The sequence below is a fragment of the Lissotriton vulgaris genome, chromosome 3_1 (genome assembly GCF_964263255.1).
Source record: "Lissotriton vulgaris chromosome 3_1, aLisVul1.2, whole genome shotgun sequence".
Taxonomy (NCBI): Eukaryota; Metazoa; Chordata; class Amphibia; order Caudata; family Salamandridae; genus Lissotriton; species Lissotriton vulgaris.
The window spans coordinates 871,442,435-871,465,338 of NC_141689.1; the positions used below are offsets into that span (position 1 = coordinate 871,442,435).

The 22,904-nt window shown below is 43.0% G+C and overlaps 1 protein-coding gene across 1 annotated transcript in view; it reads right to left on the minus strand.

Moving 5' to 3' along the window:
• DAPK1 (death associated protein kinase 1) overlaps nucleotides 1-22,904 on the minus strand; it is a 633,429-nt gene that overhangs the window by 177,840 nt on the left and 432,685 nt on the right. Inside the window, exons 15-16 of the mRNA XM_086961193.1 lie at nucleotides 7,923-8,021; nucleotides 2,782-2,979 (exon numbers count right to left, since the gene is read on the minus strand). Coding sequence (XP_086817319.1) covers nucleotides 2,782-2,979; nucleotides 7,923-8,021 — 297 coding nt within the window. The remainder of the gene's footprint in view (nucleotides 1-2,781; nucleotides 2,980-7,922; nucleotides 8,022-22,904) is intronic.

The following is a 22,904-nucleotide window of genomic DNA, read 5'->3' on the forward strand; positions in this document are numbered from 1 at the left end:
ACAAATCCAGTTATCCATGAAATGACTGTCTTGAAAAATGTGTTTTTTAATAGGTGGTGGTCAAAGATGATGGTATGTGACCAGCATTCCTCTTTTCCATGGTCAAAAACCTGTAGCTAAGTGCTCTCAGATTGTCCAGGGTAACTGCTCTTTTTGACTTCAGATCAAACTGTTTGCAAACTCCTAGGAGAGCTTTTGAAACCAGATAAGAGTAGGGAGTGGGGATAGCATGACAGGATTTTAGAAAAGTATTTTTGAAGGAAAAGATTCATAGCAATGGTGTAGATTCAGGGGTTTGTATGCCCAATCTTTAGAAATGTACTCCAGAGAAGAACCCTTGGGAACAGAAGCAGGACATGGAGTAAAGTAAAAATAAAAAAAAGGCACCTTTAAGATGGCTAGCAAGGAGCAGACATTCAGAAGAAATCATAGGGGCAGCAATCAGCAGTTACGGGACAGAAAGCAAGGAAACAATTGCGAAAAGTAGCCCTGGGCAAGGGAGTTCTCCACATGCATAAGTGAACAACAAAAAGGTCTTACTTCACCAAATACTAAAATAAAGTATGCCACATTGAAAGGGCAAGACTCACAAGAGACAATGAAGAAAGGCAAGTGCATTTCATGGATCTGAACATAACGAAGCCAAGTCAAAGATGTCACTAATGCTCACCGATTCAGTAGTACCAACGCAATGGATGCATAAGGAGTGTGTGTGGAGAGAAATAGATGAAAAAAAAAAACTAAGTAATGGATAATCTTTCTTCCTTCTAAACACTCCTTTAATCTCCGCAGGGATATTCTTTATCTTCTAACCTCATTAATTTTGACTTGGCGTCATTAACCACTCTTTCCATACCTTCAGGTTATCTTTCTATTCCTAAGCAAACAACATCCTGAACATCACCTGTTTGGATGGTAAGCTACGTTACCCTGTGGACAGATTTTGATGCTCTCGGAGTGAGGCTGGTGCCTCGATGTATAGGGATATTCTCTAGATGAACTATGATCAGTCAGTGGTATTGGTCTGGTTGTTCCCCCTCCCCACTTGTGTAGTCATCAACATGGCGCCCAGGTACACAGAGTACCTGCATCCAAAGTAAACTAGGCACCCAGTCAGATGACCCTTGTTCAGTTATATCTTAAATCAACAGAATTTCGGGCACAAGTTTTCGTCCGCTACCTTGTAAAGAAAATGGTGGCAGAGGAAATTATTGTATCCCAGCTTATCTATGGCAATTTCCTGTATCAGATTCCAATTTTGCCACAACACACTACTTGGCTGATTCTGGGTCATTATTGTTAAAAACCTACATAATTTAACTTGCCCAAACTCCATTGGCTTTCAAGAAGCACGCTGTTTTAGACCTATGTACCATCATTAAATTTAAGCCCATAACCCTGCAGTTCTTCTCATCAGCTACATCTTGGGCCCCATGGCATGCACTAGGATCTTCATCTTGCTGCCTTAACTGTGCACTTAGTCCTTCTCTTACCTTGATACCACACCTTGGAATGACATGCGTCCTGCTCTCCAGGTACAGCGTAATGTTTTAGTCTTTAGGAAAACTCTAAGGGCATTGCTTTTCTAGAGTTTAATCAGTGCTAGGACATCCATTAATAGTGCGCCTATAAATTGCTCATTCATCAATCTTTCGTCTTTCCCCACTACAATCAGTCCCCAACCTTTATTTGCTCACAAACAAAACATCATTACAGTAATGAAATGTTTTAATTGTTTTTGTGGCTATGGGTAGCCCATAGGCAAAGTGGCGATATCCTCTAATAAAAATCAGATAACCTAAGTGGGTAAATTAAATGCTTGCAAAATTTTAGAACTAGAACTAAAACTTAAGCACTTCAACATTTTGTAATCTAAAGGTAGTGGCATTTATTCAGGTTCTCTGAGAAACAAACTGAATTAAAGAACACAGTTGAATTATGGTTTGGCTTTAGGGCAATAGATGACTGAAGGCCACAAAGCTGCTATTCAAAGTTGCAGTGAACAGAACTACCTCTAGACATCTGAATTTAAAGTGCAGCAGCACCGCATAGTACAGTGAATAGACCGAACCATAAACTGTATTCATTGAATTCTGAAAAAAATGACAAACTCAACCCTTTGCAAAACATATTTCCGAAAAGCAATTCCACACACCATTGCACATCATCACCATATTTCCTTAAAACATTCAAAATAAAGGAGCAATAAAAAGATGTAAACTTTTTTTTTGTAATTCTAATTAATACAAACTCGTTTAGGGAATTATAGTCCAACAATACAAGTCTCATCATAATTTAAGATCCAGAATAGTAGAATACAAATTGCCAAAAGTTATTAAAAAGAAGCATCCCAAAGCGAAAAAGATTAGTAAATAGATCAAGTAAAATCCTGCAAAAACATTTGGGTAAAAAAAAAAAGTTATTTCAAAGCCTATCATTAATACATTTGAGACAGAATATCAGGTGTGCAAAAGATATGCTTACTGTTTTAAGAAAGCATTCACCCTAATACCAGGCCTGGGCGTAGTTTGCAGAGTTCTGCAAAGTGACAAAAGAAACTCCACGGAGTTCGGCAAGCAGCGGAGTGCAGCACGAGGGGCCATTTTCTCTGATCTTCCTGCCGCTCAAGTAGAAATTCTATCAGAGAGGCATCTCGCGCTCGCCAACATACAGTTGAAAAACGTGAGCAGGGAAAAAAACTCTGTGGAGTGCAGAAAACTCCAGGAATGGAGCGGAGTTCACTGCCAGGCTTATACACCCTTGCACATAACCTTTCCTCACCTTGTCAGTGGCATCGAGGTCGGCGCCATGTTCTGCTAGGCAGTCCACGATGTCGTGGTAGCCTCTTGCAGACGCCGTCAGCAGGGGTGTCTCTCCTTCGCGGTTCTTTATGTTGACGTTGCAGCCAGCTTCGCAGAGCGCCTTGGCCACGGAGTGGTAACCATGCCAGGCCGCACAGTGCAGTGGGGTTTCTTCTTCCTGTTCATAGGACAAACCGTTATAGACACAGTGCATTAAAACATTGAAGTAAAGGTTTCCGCCTAACGACATCCTTTATCATTCTCTTCACGTTACAAGTTTAACAGTGACGGAGCTTAACATTTCCTATATGGAATTTTGAGTAAAAGTTGTTATACCGGCCATGCGAATCTGCAGGTCATCACTGCTCTCACTAAAGAAAATTATAGTTTTCATAGACCCCACCAGCTTCAGAAATTAATTATGGTTTTTGTGTAGAACATGGTTTGGCATGAAGCGTGCAGAGAAATTCTCAAAATTAATAAATATGGGCCCTGGGTATCAAGGAGATGACAATTTATTCAAATGCATCCGTCAGAAACCATCCTCCCTGATTGGCAGCTGAGGGGGCTCGTGCACAGGTGTGCTGAGGTGTAAATGCATTTGAAGCATGGCATCGCACCTTCACAGCGGCACCCTTTGTATTCAGCCTGTAACCCCACGCACCTCAGCTCCAGAAGAGGAATCCCTGACGAAACAGGCAGAGGCTTTAAGAGAAAATGGGCTGACAATCAGGGAGTGGGCGGCTGTCTTACTTACACCTACACTCACCAATAGAGGAGGTTGGAGTCGGTGGGAACTACTTTCCCACGCTTACTGAATTAAGCAGAATCCGTTCCCAAAGGTTTTTAAAAAATAAAATTTAACACATCCGTGGCGGCGTTTTCATAGTTCATCTGCTCCGCAAAGGATCACGGATTAAAAACGGCAGCTGGCCAGGCAGCCTTGGCCCAGGTCACCTTTCTTGGATGAATGAATTGCGCATTTCTATAGCGCATGGCCATGGCTACTCAAGAGAGTTTCCCGGAGCTGTGCAGTATGTCATAGGTGAGTGAAACAGAGGTAAACGCTTTTCTTCAGGTGTACCCTACACGGGGACCTCCAGGGGCGTAGATTGGTCAGTAAGATGGGGGGGGGGGTTCAGATTTCCCGACGATCACGCTGGCATATAATGTTAAAATACATTAAAAGACAAGCAGGGTGCACGAGAGAGGATAAAGGGGCAGTGGAAAGGGAAAGGAATGCAGATTGGTAGAACTAAGTGACAGAAACGCAATATTTGTAAAATAAAAAAATGTAGGACATTCAAATATGTTACAGGGAAAAAGTAACACAAGAGGGAATAAATATTCGGGCACTAGGGCAATGATACCCTATTCTTCCTTCCTTGAGGTAGTTGTTCCCGTGTATTCTCTCGCATCGCACTCTCACCAGCTCCAAACTCATCCTTTCAGCCGGACCTCGTGCTTGTCTCTTCCCGCACGCACAGACCTGCCCAGTTGCATGGCTACCTGCTTCTGTCCAGATTTTTCTTTACATTCCTCAACTTGTAGACCTGTCACCCCACAGTAAACCAGGAGTACAAGTTCCAGAAGGTAACAAGAAAACCCTGACTGGAGCTGCTTATACATGGACCTGGACCTCCTGGTAGCATTATTATTATTTTTTTTTATTTATAAAGTTTTATATAGCGCAAACTTGATCCCGAAGGATATCAGAGAGCTTTACAATTTGAGGCAAAGGTGAAAAATCAGAACATTAGTCTAACATGGGGAGTCTAATGGCCATTGAATCAACCAGTACAAACATAACAGCTCAACATAACCTCACTGAGGGTGCACAGAAAGTCCATCAATCTTTAATCAGATGTTGAAAAAATGTCTTGAATCTTTTGTGCTGCCCAGACAGACCGTCTTGGTGCAGTATCTCAACGATTTATTAGTCGCGTCTAAGACTCGAATGATTGTATGCCTGTAAACCACCTTTAGCGTGACCTCGGGTGGCGGTATTGCATGTCCTCGTGCACTTCCATGCGCTTTCACTAGCTGCAGGCCATGTCATCCCCCCTGAGCGCTCTTTCTTCCTCCTCTCCCCACCTGCGCTCATGTCCCTCTTGCCCCTCGCTAGCTGCAGCTCTCTCATCCCTACTCAACTTATTCATCTTCCTTCGGCCCATCATACACTCAAGCTTCACTCTCTCCTGTCGCTAGACGCCGTTGCTCACCCTCCTACCACCCCACATCTATTCCTGCCCCTCTTCATCTTCACTGAATTTATCTACCACCCATTCTCTCTGACCCTAATGTTTCCTAGAGTCTCTTCCGTCTCACTAACTGCAGTCCTTCCATCACCTCTTCTCTGCCTTCCTTCGTCACCCAGCACACCTTGCGTGGAGTTGTCCCACCCTCCTCCCATTCTCACCGACTTTTTCTTTCCATTTTCCCATATGTACTTTTGTCTCTCTTCCCTTCCTTTAGGGGCGTCCTCCCCTTCCCTCCACTTCATCCTCCTCTCTCCCATCATGTATTTAAGGCTCTCTCACCTCCCACTCACCAATCTCCGGCCTCGCACCACCATTTTTTTCTCTCTGCCTTTCTTCTCTTCTCCATCCTCTTGGTTTCCTGTTTCTACAAGTCCCTCCATTGCCCCCCCACAAGAAAGCTCAAGAGAGTCCAGCCTTAGCATTACCATCAGTGAGGCCCTGAGAACTGATGGAACAATACCAATCTTTTTGGGCGGAGAGGTGCATGTCAAGACCCCAAAAGACTTTTAGGCAGCAAAAGCTGATCATATACATTTTATAGAGCGGAGTGGGGCAGCACCAATGGTTTAGCTGACAGTAAGGCTAGATGCTGTGACCGTGGAGGTCAACTGGCCGGCTGAGAAATGCAAAGATATGGGAGCGATGAACCCACAGTGCTGGGCAGGAACATGGCTAGATGTGTCCACAGACATGGGCTAGCCTTTTAGGTGATGGCGACAACTCATCCAAAGGCATGTATCGCTGCGTATAAACATGGAGGTGGCCCTGGCCTACTACAGAAAACAGGTACATGCATGGACTTACCCAATAGGAAATGAGGCATTTAACCTACAGCCCTGAACTGCCCATAAAACAGATGACAATCAGTGAAGAGAGAAAGTGCAGGGGCACATCGCTAGGTAGACGAGGGGGAGCTGCAGTCTTTTTGCTCCAACAGTTCATTTACTTTTCTTGCTAGAAAGTCTTGGCACTGATGCCAAAGATTTATTAAGCATGGAGTACTGCCGCAAGTGCAAAGGTCAACAGGTTTTAGATCCAGGTATTAAACATGCCCATCTTTAGATGAGTGCGCAGTTGGAGCAAATATTTTTCTAAGGAATTACCTGTCAGTGAAAAGCTAAAATGATAGTAAAATCCAGGGTAGTGTGCTCCTTCTATCCATGCCTCTTAACCCGCCCCGCTGACCCAACCCCAGGTGTCCCCCGCAACCCCACATTTGTCTATCCTGATTACTGATCCCAACTTTATTTGTTACACTTCGACCAATGCTCACAAACCTTACATTCCAGCACATTGACCTAATGTATCTCGACTAAGGGAGGAGGGTAGATGTGATTATGTCACTGGTGTCAGGAAAATAACCACAAAATAAGTCAACAGGAACATCTGAACATTATCATAAACTTATTGGGATCCGCTCCTTGTTTACTTTTGTGAATAAAGCAATCAGCTGGACCACAGCTACCGACTATGTGGTTTGAAACAGATGTGTGATTATATGCAGGTACCATAGACCATGATTGCAACTGACCACAAGGTCACATAGAGGACATTAAAAGGCCTCTTTCTGACAGGCAGCCTTCTCAAAGGCGATGGACGACCAAAGTAAAGAAAGCAGTCCCCTGCAGCATTTCACGATCTGTTGGGCATATAATCCACAGTTTGACAAAGTTTAAAGTATTATATAGTGGAGTCTACTATCAGTGAGTGAACAGGTGATATCTCAAAACATCCAATGCATGTCATTTAAGGAAGTTTGCACACCCTCAGATAATCAGCAAACACGATGCTCTGGTCTCCACTGTCCTCGGGTAAAGAGAAAACATTTAAGGAAACTCGTAGTGGCCGCTGGACTTGGGAGGACCATGTGTCCAGGACACACTTTGTAGGGCCAAAGACTACTGCTGAGTGGGAGGACTACGGGCAAGGTCGGCCACCCACCCACTCTTGAAGGTGAAGGGCAGGTCTAGTGTTGTTAGAGCACAAGTACATCTTTCACACTACAATCTTTAATCCACCCAACCTCTTTAGTTACCATCATCTTCAGCTTACAAGTGCTGTGTACAGCAAGATAAATAGTACTGATGTTTGTTGTTTTGATCTCTTCTGCATTTTTTCAGAAATGCCAATTTTAGCAAGAAGTTTTTTGGGGGGCATCAACAGGCATTAGAAAGAGTAGGGTAGGAGGTGGATGAGAGACAAGAACGTATATCTTGAAGTCTGCTCGGGTCTCCTTGTTTTTCAGCACACTGTTAGTTGTAGAAACCACAGAAGATAGCTACAAAGTTCGAGTCTCAGCTTCCACACCATCATTGTGTGATCTTTGAGTTAGCAATATTTGCTCGCAAGTTCCTCAATCAACTGCAATTGAGCATTTAAAAAAAAATACTTTCAGTCAATATTTTGCAATAATTGTACATTAATACTTAAATTTGAGGTTGCGAATGGACTGAAAAAGCAAATGAGCACTACTGAGCGAGACCTGAAGCTCACAAACCACCACACGCAAAACAGATTGTACCGTCAAAAACAGATCAAGAACAGGGGCATCATTTGAGGGACCAGGATTATCTGCACATTTGTTAAAAAAGTCTGTAATGTCAATAGATTTTGCGACTTTCGAGACCTAGTAGTGGGGACCTTTTGCCCAAAGCAAACCTATATTTTCATCTACAGTTACCATGCCACAGTCATTAAAGCTGTGGCAGAAGAGGGTGCAAGAGACCTTTCTTCCAGCAGCATTTATAAAACAGATATCCATCAGCAGTGATCACATGAAAATATATCAAAACGTCATACACATGCATACGCTACATTGTTGTTGTACAGTAGGTCACAGTACAGACACATGCTGACGCACCTTGTCTTGAAGGTCCGGGTGTGACCCAATGCTGCAGAGGTACTGGACAACATCTACATGGCCATAGCGAGATGCCACATGAAGGGCGGTTTCCCCAGACTGCAATCAAAAGAGAGCATAAAGCATTACTGTACGGGTCAGCCATTTCACAGAGCTCGCTAAGATATGATAATATAGAACAACATTAAAGTAAAAGCTTCACTGTAGAAACGAAGGTGAGTATGTGGAATGGCAGTACATGAGGACAGTTGTAATCTGAAAATACATGATCTGGAACCACCATCTTGCCGATGTTAAAAAGATAAATCTACAAAACAATTATTTTTCAAAAACTGTATATGCTTCTCGTGAAATCAGAAAAATCATACCTTTAACATGGTGGCATATTTGCACAAGTCATATTAGCCCTTGGGCTGAGTTTTGCGCTTTATAAATTCTATATTCATTCATTCATACTTTGAAATAGTTGACCACCTGAGTGTTCGATCATGGTCAAAACAATTCTGGTCCCATAAAATCCAAAGAAAACAGTGGACATTTGGCTGAGATGTGAGCAACACAGGAAAGCACAGCCATCATGCAGGCAATCTCCTAAAAGCCGCAACTGACGCACATGTCAACAGCAGTCAAAGCAAGCCTAGCAGATGTTAACACGTTATTCAGGGATGTTTTTCTGTCATGTTTACTATAGCCAGGGCAACTGGATTTTCGCATAATTGTAAATTTGCTGCATTTGACACAGTGGAGTGGTGTGGCTCACTGGTTAGAGGCGGCAGACCCGGGAGCAGAGGATGGCCCGGGACCAGGGTTCAATTCCCAACGCGGCATGGTCGTGGACCAGGGTCAGCGGACTCGATAATTCCCACCTCGGTGCCTACTCTAACCAGGGATCACACTCGGCAACTCTGGGCATTAGCTTGCCTCATCTCCACAACGGCCCCCCCCATACGCCGGGGATGCCTGGTTTCACCTTGGAGATACCCGGTAGGGACCATCTCACAGGGAAAGCCAGGACGGGTTCCCCAGCAGTCTACTGCGCAGATACTCCTTCGGGAGTCGATTCTAGCGCATTACAAACACTAATTAATTAATTAATTAATCAATCCAGCATCTGAAGCATAATCTGCAGATTTTAACCCCCAAAAAGTTGCTTCTAGCTACAGCGGTTCAAAAATTAGTTAAAATGCGATGACATGTTACTGGGTAATGGAAAGGCCTTTGCAGAGCTTGACTGGTCAACTTTCCATAGCTTATTGCTATATTTGGGTGTTAAACTGGCACTAATGAGGTACAACAAATGCCCAGACAGTGTTAAAAAGTTTAAAAAACTGACTGACTAATAAAGTTAAATTATTACAAAATGTGCCGCATAATTTGCCTTTTGTTGATGCATAATTTTCTCAACCCTGCTGCAGAATTGACACTCCCCTGCCACAATATTCCAATGGCCCCGATTATAGCTTCCAATTTACCTTTGACATCGATCTGACCACCGCTTTACTCATCCATCTGGTTAAGGTAGATGATAAAAAGACCACATACATAAAATGATGAATTCCAACCAAGGCACATTAATCAATAACAGCACCATCTACACTGTCAAGATCTTGCAGGTAAAGTATTTAAGGCTTTGACTTTCTATCGTTGACTGATAGAAGGATGGTCAGCTTGCTAAGCTAGTCTTAGCAATGAAAGTAACGTTGCTATGTCCCAAACTGCTCCAATGTCCCACAATTCTACAGCCACAGTATTTGTAAATTAGATAGAGGAGGAAACCAGGCAGAGGAAACACAAAGGAGGCTGTGGCATAAAATTCAGGATGAGCAGCTGCAGTGTCGTGAATTTAAAGGTGAGGAGTGACAATGGCAGAATGTTCCTGTCTTCTTTTGTTGTCTGTGCTCCTGAGGACGGCCATATTTAAAGGCGAGCAGCCTGTTTGGTGAATCCAGAGTCTCTGGCAGCCATGACAGGGTAGGGTGTACACTGACATGGTGGTGGTGGTAGGAGGCAGAGGTCTATGCATGTCGTATCCTGATGGTGGGGCAGTCGGCACACCAAGCACAGGACAGCAGGTTGGTGTGTAAACACTTATTTATTATCTGTACAGGAGCAAGTCTTGGCACGTCCGTCCTCTGGTCAGTCCTGGGCTTCTCTGTCCACTACCTGTCCCTAACAGGATGTGGTGTCCAGTGACCTGGTCACTGCCCTTATGACCCATGGGGTCCTAGTGCCCTACGGTCAGTCGTCGCTACAATGCACACACGACTGCATGAAGAGGTTCACTACGCTTGACTTAATACAGCACAAGGCACGCTATTCTGCCTGCAAATGTTATGATCTCCGCCAGGGATCCTTAGTTGGCTTTGCTTGGGTGCCAGGAAACACGGTTCTCAAGACAACACATTTGAGTAAAACATCGTGAATGAGGGAAATCCACAACAAATAGAGATTCGCAAGGGATATTAGTTAGTCATGGAGGTTGGGCATTGTCTGTGTCGTTTTCAGCGAGGAACTCTTGCTACTGAATTGTAAACAATTTAAAAGGAGTTTTACGTAGGAGAAATTATTTAGACACCTCTCAGGAGCAAATACAAAATACCCCTTATAGGAAAACAAAGAAAAAATGAGAAGGACCCTTTAAAGAAAAAAACTTCAGTTGTCTAGCAGCACCATTGAATTACTCCTTCAGTAAACATCTGGCAGCCTGAAATTTGTTTTCAGAAGCGGACATTTGAATAATATTCCTTTAGCAAGAGGTCACAAAACTCTTGACTAAATCCCCACCAGCTATTTCGTTCAACAACGCTCCCTACAGGAAGAGACCGTCTCTGTGCTGAAAAATAGCCAGATTCCTCGGAAAAAACTACATTCCCATTCAGTAAAGACCACGTTATTTACCACTATGGATTTGTGGCAAAAAGTAACGGAGCCTAGGTCGTTTCTAAGGATAAACATTCAAATCAGTTAAAATTTGAATTATTTAAATAATGGAGTTTGTAAATCGCAGCACTGTGAAATGAAGACCCTATACACAGTCACTTAATGAGAAAGTGGCACAGGTGCTACAAATAGTGCCCATCTCAAAAATGGAATTACCACACTGCATCGGTAAATGTGAATGCATGGTTGTGTCGCCATACCAGCAGGATCCAATCATCTCTTTCATGCCAGAGCGGAGGGCTTTACTTGCCACCAAGCATCCTCACGAATTAGCCATAACCCCCGGCCTGTCCTGTGTGCTCCCCTTCACAACAATGGGTAAATCAGGAGAAATGCGTGCATTTTATTCAAGCCTTTGTCTCCCATTTCAGTGACATTTTGAGTGTCCTTTGAGCGTCCATTGAAGGTGCTCATCTCCAACCACGCAGTCTATCCTGGATCCGACTTTATATAAAGGCATCTTTCTTAGAACCGCTCCGCAACATCCTTTACAATCGAATACAGAAGAACTGGCTTGTGGATCAATTCTACCAGCTCATCACAGCTCAATCCCCCTGGACTTCAACTCCATGCCAGTTTAACACTTTCCAGACCAATGTACGACACAAGGTCTCCTTCTCTAAATTCACAGATCATGTATGAGGCTCGTGGGCACCGGCGCTGGAATCCAAGAGGACACAGACTCATCTCCTGGCCGCAGCACCAAGTACTTAAGATTAGTCTGTTCCCGCTTCTCTGTGGTGAGCCCTGGACACTGTGGATACTTCTGTTTATGGCTTTGAAGAACCCCTACAACTTTTTAGATTAAAGGGCATTTCTTCTCTCAGAGGAGCAATTTGCCAAACTGATGAAAAACTGGCAGAGAAAATGATTCAAGGTCGAATTATTTCTTACCCGTGCAGGCGCATGTGATTATGTGGGTCTTCTGATAGTGCTGCCTGGGCAAAGAGTAAGCTTCTGTGTCTAAATAGGCCAATATGTGATGTATGGCACAGGATTAAACTCTGGAAAAGGTTAATCGGTATGACATCATGCACATCCCCCATGGTGACCAGAAAGAAGTCTGTGCACTTCTAAATGTTGAAAGAAAATGAACGAAGAACATATGTGGCACAGAAGACCCCCCTCACGCATTTGAAAGAAAGATTGCGATTTCAGGAAAAAAAAGTATCACTTCAGGGAACAGTGAGAAAAATAGGTCAAGAACGTGTCCTACAAATGCGACCCATCCATAAAAACCTTCCCAATTCAGAAACCAATACACTAAGAGAACACAGATTCCTTCATGAAAGAAGAACCAATGATGCAGTTGCCTTGGTTGGGCTTTCACAGTCCAATATTCATATCAAAACCTCAAATAAAGGGCACCAGGCTCTGTTACGGCCGTGCCATTTTGCCATACAGATCCATGCAGAGAACAGCTCATAGGATGAAATCCAAGCAAACACGTAGGAGTAGCCATATGGCGTGCCAAGGCAAACCAAATGAACTCTCTGCAGCATCCTGGGTGAATTGTTGATGTCTGCTGTAAGTATGCTTCATCAGACTTTTTTATCACACATTTCTTTTCCACATGCATGCTTGGACCATGTCCTCAGGTGGAGAGGACAGGAGTCTGGAGCTCGTAAAGGTGTGGCCTTTAGGGTTTGATGTCTTTATGGTATATATTTTACAAATTGACATTTTGTGCAGTACAATATCCCCCATACCTGCAGACGGATACACGACTATGGGAATTCTTGCACCTACCATGCAGAGGATACTACGCAAGCCCAGCCACCATACTCTTAAAGAGATGGAGAACACGGATTTTGGAATTCTGGGGGAGAGGGTAGCGACAGATTCCCAAAAGTCACCAGAATTGAAAGAGATCAAACCAAACTCAGGAAAGAAATAAGGCCCAGCCTGGGTCATGGACTTGAAAAGGAGATGCACTGGAGGAGCAGCTTGCACGGATGGGTACGCGTTCACGAAGTAAGAGAGCCACCTGCTACAATGCACTTATGATGAGGAATCCATATGTTAAAGTAAAGCACCATTTCAGCTGTAAACTGTGGAGGCAGAATTAAGTCTATGGATTCACTTGTCAAGTTACACTTTGAGTGCAGACATTTGAGAATCTTTTAGAGCGTCTCTTCAGAGTTTTCGATAATATTCCTATTTTTACCTTTAAGAGTTCAAACTCGTAGACGTGGGTGGTAAGTGGGTGGAAAACACAATTTGTCACAGCTATGCACCACCCTACAGAGACACATGGGGGAAAGGGCTCACATGTGATCTCCCAAGCAGTACGTGAGGTTTGCTCTAGTGCTTTAGAGGTCTGTCACATTTTCATGATTCACAAGTACACCTTAAAAGCGCTTTGAGATTTAAAAACATTTGAGAACGGCAGGTATTATATTATAATTTTTAGGAGTCTGGGCTCAGGCACTGGTTGAAAAAACTTGCGTTAATGAATACAACCGTTCCAATTGCTGAGCTACCAGACATCCAATTCTGGCACGAAGGAGAGAGCATTGGAAAGGGAATTGAACAAGACAGGTCAGATTATTTCCTCAGATGTTCCTTTGATAGGTAGTCCGCCCACCGCACAAGGTTTTGACTGTAGCTTCTAAAGGCAGCACAGATGCTTTGGAAACACAAGTGGAACCGGTTCAACGAGATGGTGCAGCTCGGAAATACAACCATAAACATTCCAAGGAATGTATTTGAAACAATAACTGCAGGGCAATTAGGAACTGCATTGCAAGACGCATTGTTTTTGTTTTTCCACTGCAGGCATCATGCCATTTACAGTACAATTGTTCAGCTTGTTGGTTGCTCTGTGCAGCTCACTCTTACGCACTCATCCTACCAACCAAAGCTAGCATTTACTTTATCAAAAGAGACCTCCTCACCCACTTCTGGGCTCCAGGTCTGCCAGCATCTGAACAATCCAGGTAACTTGAGTGAACAGTGAATTCTACTTAAGCTTAACAATGGTTCCATGGACTGTGGATACAGTAGAGAGCAGCATGATGTTGGAGTATCCACTAAAGGTGAGAACGTATCAGAGCGCCACAGGAGAATCTTATCACCAAACGATAACCATTGGACTCCATCCTTTATCACCATCAAGCGTATGGGTGTCGGAGTTACAAACCTGGCTAGGCTGGAATGGTTGTATGAGACATCATACATGCAGAGAACCCATTGATTCTGCATGCGAGCATCTTTCTTTTGCATCAAGAGTGCGTTTTGCCCCTTTCTCATGTTCTGAAACCTTCCCTCCAGCCTCCCTTCACAATAAACAGGCAAGAGTTTCTCAGGATGTCACGCTTGAAGGAGTCATTTTTCCATCCCCGTAACCTGTGTTGCATACAGTATCTTGGGTTCCTATAAACTTTGTGCAATTCTTTTCAAAACTTGAGAGGGTGGAGCTAGGCAGATCTCAATCTATGATGGGAACCCTGTAAAAATTGTTAAAAAATAAACTCATTTAAAAAAAGAGGAAGAAGAGGTGCCGTGGCTAGCCCATGTGGTACTTAAACTGGAAAAAAGCATAAATGAAATCCCTTGAACCTTCATCGCAAGTCAGGGGTTTCCCAACGACTATAAACAGTAGAAGAGTAAATTAAGTTACAGTCGGTCGATATTCCTACGTAGATATCTTAGCATATCAAAGTAGTTTAAATAAATAGATATTCTGACTCGTTTCTTTTGGTTTGTGAGGAACCACTGGCTTTAGCACTGAGAGCAAAGATTAAAATTAGGAATGTTCTTTCTACAGGTTGGCATTACCAGAATTCGGAGACTTAGGAATGGAATGTTTAGAAGCAGCTGGGAAATGTTATGATTATTTCATCTGGTAGAGGTGTAGTTCTGCAACACCAGGACTTTTACCCATGTAACATTTGTTTCAGACTCTTAGTTTCAGGAGAAATGCAATGCAGCATGGTTTAAGTAGGCTGAAATAGCCTGGAAGAGCTTTCCTACCAAAATGACTGGGTGTGAATGAAGGTCACTTTCAATATGATATTGAAGTGCTTTTGAGGAAAGGACCTCTTTGTTTTGATTGGAATTGTGCAAGGCCATCTTGAGCCAGAAATAGATTTGTTTTTCATTTTGAAAGTTCAGGGTAGCACATTTTGGGGTTGGAGAGTTTGGTTATGATGATCCTCAGAGTAGCAACTTATTCTCTACTTTCGCGGGCAAACTGAGCATTAGGAAGAGATAACCATGAAGGAAGGAGGGAACTGATCTGTTGTCTGAGAGTGGTCTTAAGATTCTTTAAAGGCAGGTAGAAAATTATGGCAATTTGAAATGGAGAAGGACAAGTAGTCCCAGAGCTACTCTCCAACTTTCTTCTCCGTTGATTCAGCGAGCATCTCAAAACTTAAAGGTCTATCTGGGAATTACACTATACAAGGAGATCATCGGGCATCTTAAGATGAGGACAGGACAGTTGAAAGAGCCTTTATGACCGGTATGAAGCAGTGGAATTCCACTCATCACACCCCCACCCGAAGCAGTGAAGGAGCACATTGCTCTTCCTGTGAAAGTGACCTCTAGCATGATGCCAGAGAATCAGCCACAGATTTACGGCATCAAGGATAACAGGGACGCAGAATCAAAGCGGAGGTTGGCCTCAAAAGGTCACAGGAGTAAAAATGGGAACATGTTCCAAAGACGAGGGAACTAACAGCAGGCCACTGATGGCAGTTTCTACCTGGTAAGATGTGCGTGAGCAGCAATAAATGACCATGTCAGGCTATTGTTTTCCAGGGAGACAGATGCATGCAATCCCACATATGCCTGAGCAGAATACTTTGTGGGTGATAGTGGGGCCTTTTTTATCGACCCTGGTAGCCTGAAGGCCCTACATGGCCCTGCTAGAGTAAATCTGAAAATATGCCTGAAATCCCACAAGTTTTGCTATGTATAATCAGCAAATGGGATCCCACAGATTCCCTGAATTTCAGGTTTATGGGCCCAAGCGAAAGGCCAAAGGCCACACCTTATGTTAGCAAAATCCACTGGGCATAAATCATTTTTAAAACGTGCCTTTCTGGTGTGCAGAACACAGCGAGGTAACTTGAGCAACTCTGGAAAAGTACAGTAGCCTTTCACAAGTGCCATTTCAAGACACCCCACACTCGCACGTACACAAAGTCGGCTGGTACAGGATGGCACATCTTGCTACATTGTTTTTGAAAAAATAACTTGCTGCAATGGAAACCACAATATCTTGTGACATTAGCACACGTCTCAAGTTCCGCTATCCCATATACTTCTAGAAAGATGTTCGTGAAGAGATGATTAATTGTTTATACATTGTGGTCAAACATGGCCATTTGTTTATGTCTTGCGGTCCAGAATGGCCCACAACCCTGTCACCCATCAGACCATTTCCGTGTTCCGAGACATAATGTCCTGAGACATGGTGTCCAGGAACAAGCGGTCAGCCACCTGCGTCAGAAAAGGCGTCAGAGCAGTGTTAGTTCTGCATTTTTCTGGTATATTAGATTCAGCCCGTCAAATCTGAAGCCAGAGCTCTGCTGATGCAACCTTTGCATGCAAGCTCTCCGGCTAGCCGATTGTCTGACTTGGGACTCCAAATCCTCTCTCTCAGGTGGTAGACTTCCTAAGCCAGATAATACTTTTGTCTTTTTATATCTCTGTCCATGCTCTGTATTTTCCATTCACACCCAATTCTTTGCATTTTTAGGTTCCCTTAAACTATTAGGCCGTGCTGGGATAGTCTCCATAGTTAAGGTGCTTCTAGGCACTAGACTTTATAAAGTGTTCTGCTTTCCCCAACTAAGTTCAATTGTGCCTTTTGAAAGATCCCAGTCCTTTTGCACCTCGGATCTCTTTAGAATGTTAAACTTGCTTGGGTAATTCTCTTCAGAAAAGCACCTTTGTAGGCGCTATGTTTTCTTAGAATGTATTCTGAGCCTTTTTTAATCGCCTACTGATTTCAATTATACCGTTTTACAGGTCCTCATTCCAGCCTGTTTTCTAGGCTCTAGCACATAATAAATGTGAACTTGCGTTTTATTTTAACCCTGACAGATTAAAGTCAGACTTTCAAACGTTTCATTGCTCAGGCTGATCAATTAATAAATGCATTTTCTGATGTACTTAAGACTAACAAATAAAATGCCACTTCAAATGTGATCTTTGTCATCTCATATCATTGTTCCTTGTTCCTCAGTGAAGTGTGCGTCGGTGACCTGTGACCACGAATCAAGACCACAGCGGGGTGGTTTGTGGCTTGTGACCCCACCCTAAAGGGGCTTCCTTTCTCCCTCTCTCAGCTGGCGCCCAACGTAAAATCGTACTACGTACTGTTTGCAGCGGATCCGGTGCACATCCACGACAGGTCCCTGAGGGGTCCGGGCTCCGCTCCTTTGCGGCAGAGACCACGGGTAAGACAAGGTTTTTGTTTTTCCCTTGAATCTCCTGGGTCTCTGCTGCCTGGGGGTGCGACTGACTCTTTTTGGACTGTCTCTGGCTGCCACCTGTCCCCTGCAGCACTATCTCTAGTCACGATTTGAACCTTCTCTCTCTCTGTCCTTGGGAGGTCACAGGTTGTTACTTTCTTCTCAGCTGCCAGTTGTAATTTAAAGTACCCGTTTCTCACATGTGGTTCAGTGTTTCCTGTGGTTTCAAAAATGTGCCTTCAGATGCTGTGACTTTGTACCTTCTCCTGTTGTGCTTTACCCCTGCCGGTTCTAAAGCCCGGAGGGGATTGAGAGATTTTGTGGTGTACTCCTACGGTCATATATTTACGCTCCCTCAGCATTCCTGTTACTGCATGGGGTCGGTTTTGGTTTCCGACTAAAATCTAGGTTTTGGGTCCTCAGCATGCATGGCGTCGAGGTGGTATTCCTCGACAAAGTCTAGATTTATACTCCCTCAGCAGCTCAGGGTGGTTTCACATGTAGTGATTTTTGTGGCGTTTTGGTGCCCCTGCCTGGTGTAAAGACGGAGGGGATTGTTCACACTTGGTTTCCGCTCCCTCAAGCATTCCTGATCAAGTACATGGGGTCGGCGTTTCACTTTCCAACAAAGTCTAGAGTCTTGGTCTCTCAGCATGCGTGAGGTCGAGGTTTAATTCCCGACTGATTCTAGATTCATACTCCCTCAGTACTTCAGAGTTGCGTGGGGTCAAGGTTGAATTCCTTGACAGAATATACGTTTTACCTCTCTCGTGGTTGAGGTTGCTCACAGTCTGTCTTATCCTATGGTTTCAGATTGAACATTCATGTCATTTATTGAGTTGGTCGTGATTTGAATTGTGCCTTGAAATTCCATTTAATGTTCTTTGTGCTCTGCATTTTGCGCCTCTGTGCCTCTAGCCCCTGCAACTTCATTGGTGAGGACTGCCTTTATGCCCTTCACTCTTTTCCTTCCTCATCTTCATGATATATTTCAGCAGGAAGTAGATATTATTGTATACTTTGGGCTGCCACTTCTGATTCGGCTTAACGGCACGGCTTTGACAGCTTGCTCTCTGCGCGCACAGAAGAAGGAAGTCATTTGTGGTATTTTCGGATTCCCCCCTCCTTTCACGCCCATTCTTGCACACTGTGGTGCTCCTCCGGGTTTAGTGAGATTTAATATCTAGGTCCTTTTTACTGTACTTTCAATTTTTGTGACGCATATTTTTTTTTCTTTTTGATTTGTATTTCAAGTGCATTGTCTTGGTTAAATATTTGTTTTGTGTTCCAAGTCATCTGTCTGTTGCCTTGCTCTGTGCAAATAAGTGTGCTTTGAAGTTGCCTCTTTGTGATTATAATTACATAGCGCCTCATGGGTGATTGCCAATTCTTTGCCCGTATCCTGCACTGCCTCCCACAGATGTTCCCAGTGTCCTGCCCACCCTTCCCATTGCTGTCTGGGTAGTACGATGACTGGCCTCTCACTTTCTTTATTGCAGCCCTGCTAGGTAGGTAGCTGGCCTTCTTGTGACAAGCACCATCCTTGCATTTCATTGCCACTGAACTCAGGTAGGTTTTTGTCTATCATTTGCCACAGCAACTGATAGCCAAAAGGGGGGATAAGTATTCAAGTATTCCTCCTAGCCCCTTGGCGTCCTCATCACATCCTCTATATCCGTGATGTCCAACACCACCCCACATACTATAAATTGCTCTATCCATCTGGTACATGGCGTCCCTATCTCAGTCCATAACACCACTTTTAACACGTTAACAGAGCTTGATAACAAGAGCCGAGAGAGACTAGCCACTGCTTGGGAACTTCTGGGGTTCATCTTCACTCCCAACACCCAGGTTCACATCTCTACCATTTCCATGACTGACGTATGTGCCACCACACCTACATTATTCTGCAACTCTGACAACTCGTCTAGTTCTGACGCCCTATCCACGTCTCACTCCACTCATTCGATCCATTCCGGTCTCTCAGACGGCTCAAACTCCATTGTCATCACTGATGAGGAAGACTCAGATTCATCAGATCCTACGCAGTCTGTTGTAAGTCCACCCATTCGTCACCACCAAGACAAAAATCCCCATGCAGATGCGCCAGGCAGTGTTTGAGAAATGAACACTAGATCGATTCCCCAACTTTCCCAACGTCTAAGGTAGAGATACATAGGAAGGGCACACCCACCCTCCGTGCAAGCAAACAGCATTTCTCCTAGCTCACAGGGAACAACATACATACTAGTGTCCCTATAAATAGGATACTGAGTTCTACTGTATATAAAATACCTACTGACTTTCACTATATATTTTATCTTAAAAATTGAAAGTTGAGTAAGACTGATAATTCTATCAAGCTATTGAACAAAATACCCACTTTAGTCTAAGATTTCCTATGCCAGTTGTGGCGGCCAGCTCCACTACCCTGGTTGCGTCCCTGCACAGGATAAAGAATTAGAAGACGGTATATACCTCTATGTCATTAAGGGTATAGGAGAGGGACCTATCCCAGATCTCAATTACAGCCACTAAGAAAGAAGAGCATAGGCAGAGTGTGGTTCACACCAAAGACCCCCATTAAAAGATTATCTTGCATTTATACATTTAACTTGGGGGTCATTTAACATGGAATGCTTCTAGGTGGGCAATAAATAGCAGCTAAAGCTTCAATGACCCTAGCACCAAGGAAATAATATGAGGAATAAGACTCCCAATGCTGCATGATTTATTACTCTAAAATAAGCTTTACAAATATTGGAAATTCAAAAATTGTTTCTTCAAAAATAACAATACGCGTTAAGAATATACCAATCTTTTATATCAAATATATGCGTTTCAATTTTGATATACATACATTAATTCAACAAAGCACTAAAAAGGTTTTAATTTTGTAAATTGAACTACATACTGGAGAGCTACCAGTAGCTCAAGAGCTACTGGTTGGAGAAGCTTGTTGCAATCACAAAGCAGTGGTGGTTGACATGAGCATGTAGTGTGTTTTTCATTGTAGATTACATTTTTAAGTAGTTCCATTGATTTAAGATATTATTCTTTGCATTTGAATGAGTCTGATTTGCACTCCAGAAATGTGCATGTAAATGCCAAGACTTTGCCAAATGCCCAGTGTAATGTTGAAAACAGTTCTTCTACCATATAAATGAGGTATTTTCTCTATAATGTGCACATCTATTTATGTCATAAACATGCAAATCACCCCCTCAAATAAAAGCCGCCTTGGTTCAGTGCCACAGGACCATGACATTTCACCCTTTCATTGCATTTGTATGTGCTTTAAAATTGTAAATTCGTGCATGGTTAAAATTTCCGCAGTTAGGGATTTCTGACTGATTGCTATTGAACTTTTAAATAGTCATTCTAAACTAATAAGTTGTCATGATAGCTCCACCTGTCAGTCAAATGACGGCAGTCAACATACCGCCTGCGCTGCGACAACAGCTCACCATGCAATACATCCAGGCCCCATTACAGCCTGCCATATTATACGTAGAGACCCAGCCACAACAAGATGTACAATAAGTCCAGGCCCAACAACAGCCAGCTGATCAGTACATACAGCCACAGCCCCCAGTACCATACATAGCAGCACAGCATGCCTACAGAAATGACCAACAAAATTATTATATAAATAACAGAAAGAATGCCACCAGAAAATCGGGTATACAGGGAAGAGTGAATGGAATGGTACAACTGAGGTTCCAATCACAGCGCACTTGTTATTATTGCCACAGAATAGGTCACATGCAAAGACAGTGCCGCACTAGACTTCGAGACCAAGGCCAGCAACTTATGAGTCCAGCCCAACAAGGACTAAGCCCCTATGAATGTGGCCCAAGTCCATAAATAGCTCCCGTGAATACACGTTCCCATGCAACAGCAACAATAGACACCTATATACAAAATGATGCCCCAAAAAGAAAAATTCCTGCAGCACCCAGGTACTAAGTACAAAATAATGTATTCTTACCAGCATCCAAATTCAGTCCCAGCTTAAGTAGGCAAGTAATGGTCTGAATGCAAAAATAGATCGGGGAGGGTGTTACAACAGGGCACTGACAGTTAATGTTCGCCATTACAAAATAGGGTTTTTGAAATTTTGGCTTGCGTTCAAGTTGAATGATGCCACTGGCCTAAGAGCAACGTAGATGTCGGAGCAGATAATAATAAACTAAACCCAATTTCTTATGCACAGAAATAGTGAGAGAATAGGGGGATAAAATAGTGGAATGGAATACACACTAACATGTATAGGCCCTTTGGTGCACAAGACTAGAATGGGTTTGATGTGATAGTAAATATTCTGGTCAGCATAGCATATAACTAAACTACACATGTTTTTAGATGTTACAAGGTAACAGAAGAGTTAACAGGTTTTCTTTCAGGCTGCCGTTGGAAGTAGCCAACCACAGATTCTGGGCGTTGAGCCAGGCAGGAAATACATTTCCTGTGGTCTGTAACGAGAGGTTTTAGGCAGTTGGAACATCGATGATCGCAGGATCACACAAAATGAGAAATATACACTTATGTATATATAAAAATATATATATGTGCATAACAGAAGTAATATGTAGGTATATTAATAATTTTATTTCTAGGTTCTTCAAAATTGCATGAAATATGTACTTATACTGTATGGTGACTGTGCTAAAATGCTTTTTTAAGCAGTACATAAGCCAGGGACTAAAATACTGATTGTGCATTGACAAAGCCAAAAGGTTAACAAAATATTTGAGGCCTACTGGATTTGGCAAGGCTGGTTTATTTTTATGTTGCAAAGAAATGGTACGTTCCTGATTCAAGTAGTTTAGTGAAATGTTTTAGAATTTCGTTTTATGAGCCTGAGGCAGGTTGTGGACAAGGTGTCACTGTGACAGAGATTTTCAAATATGTTTGACGTTGAGACAAGCTATAGCCCAACATTTTTTAAATTCCTTTTTTTAGATAATGGATTTTTCTTTAAAGTATCTTATAGAAAAAGGCAATATAATGCCCAGATTCTTTCCTTCATTTGGAGTTCCCTCCGTACCCCAGCTAGCCAACATAGAGCATACAGCAGTGAATAGCACTACTATTGCCAGGCCGGTTGAAGTACAGTTGCAGACTTCAGATGGTTGTACATATTTATTACCTGCTTTAAAAGTTTAAATACCCTGGAATTATGACAGTATCATGTTTTAGGTGTTTAGTGTATTTTTTTAAGTAATGGATGTTCCAAGGTTTCACAAAATTATTATTTATGCATCAACACAAGTGAAAACTCTTCTGAAATAATGAAAAATATTAAAAACAACAAAAGTTTGTATACAATAACATGCACTGCGAGGTTTCTTTCAAAGTCAGGTTTCCAGGAAGTGGGGCCACATCAGTTCTGGCCTTTGGCATGTCAATAATGGAACACAGATCTTGGCCTAAAGACTTTTTGGAAATAATAGACTACTAACCAGCAGCTGTCCCCTTTGCCAAGAGGAAAGAAATAACGGTACAGACTTCAGGGTCAACTCTACAAATCAGAGAAGAATAACTTGTTTCCATTTGACTGTCCAAAAGGAAGAAGGCGGTGACAGCTTGGTCGTTTATGGATTCAGACGTA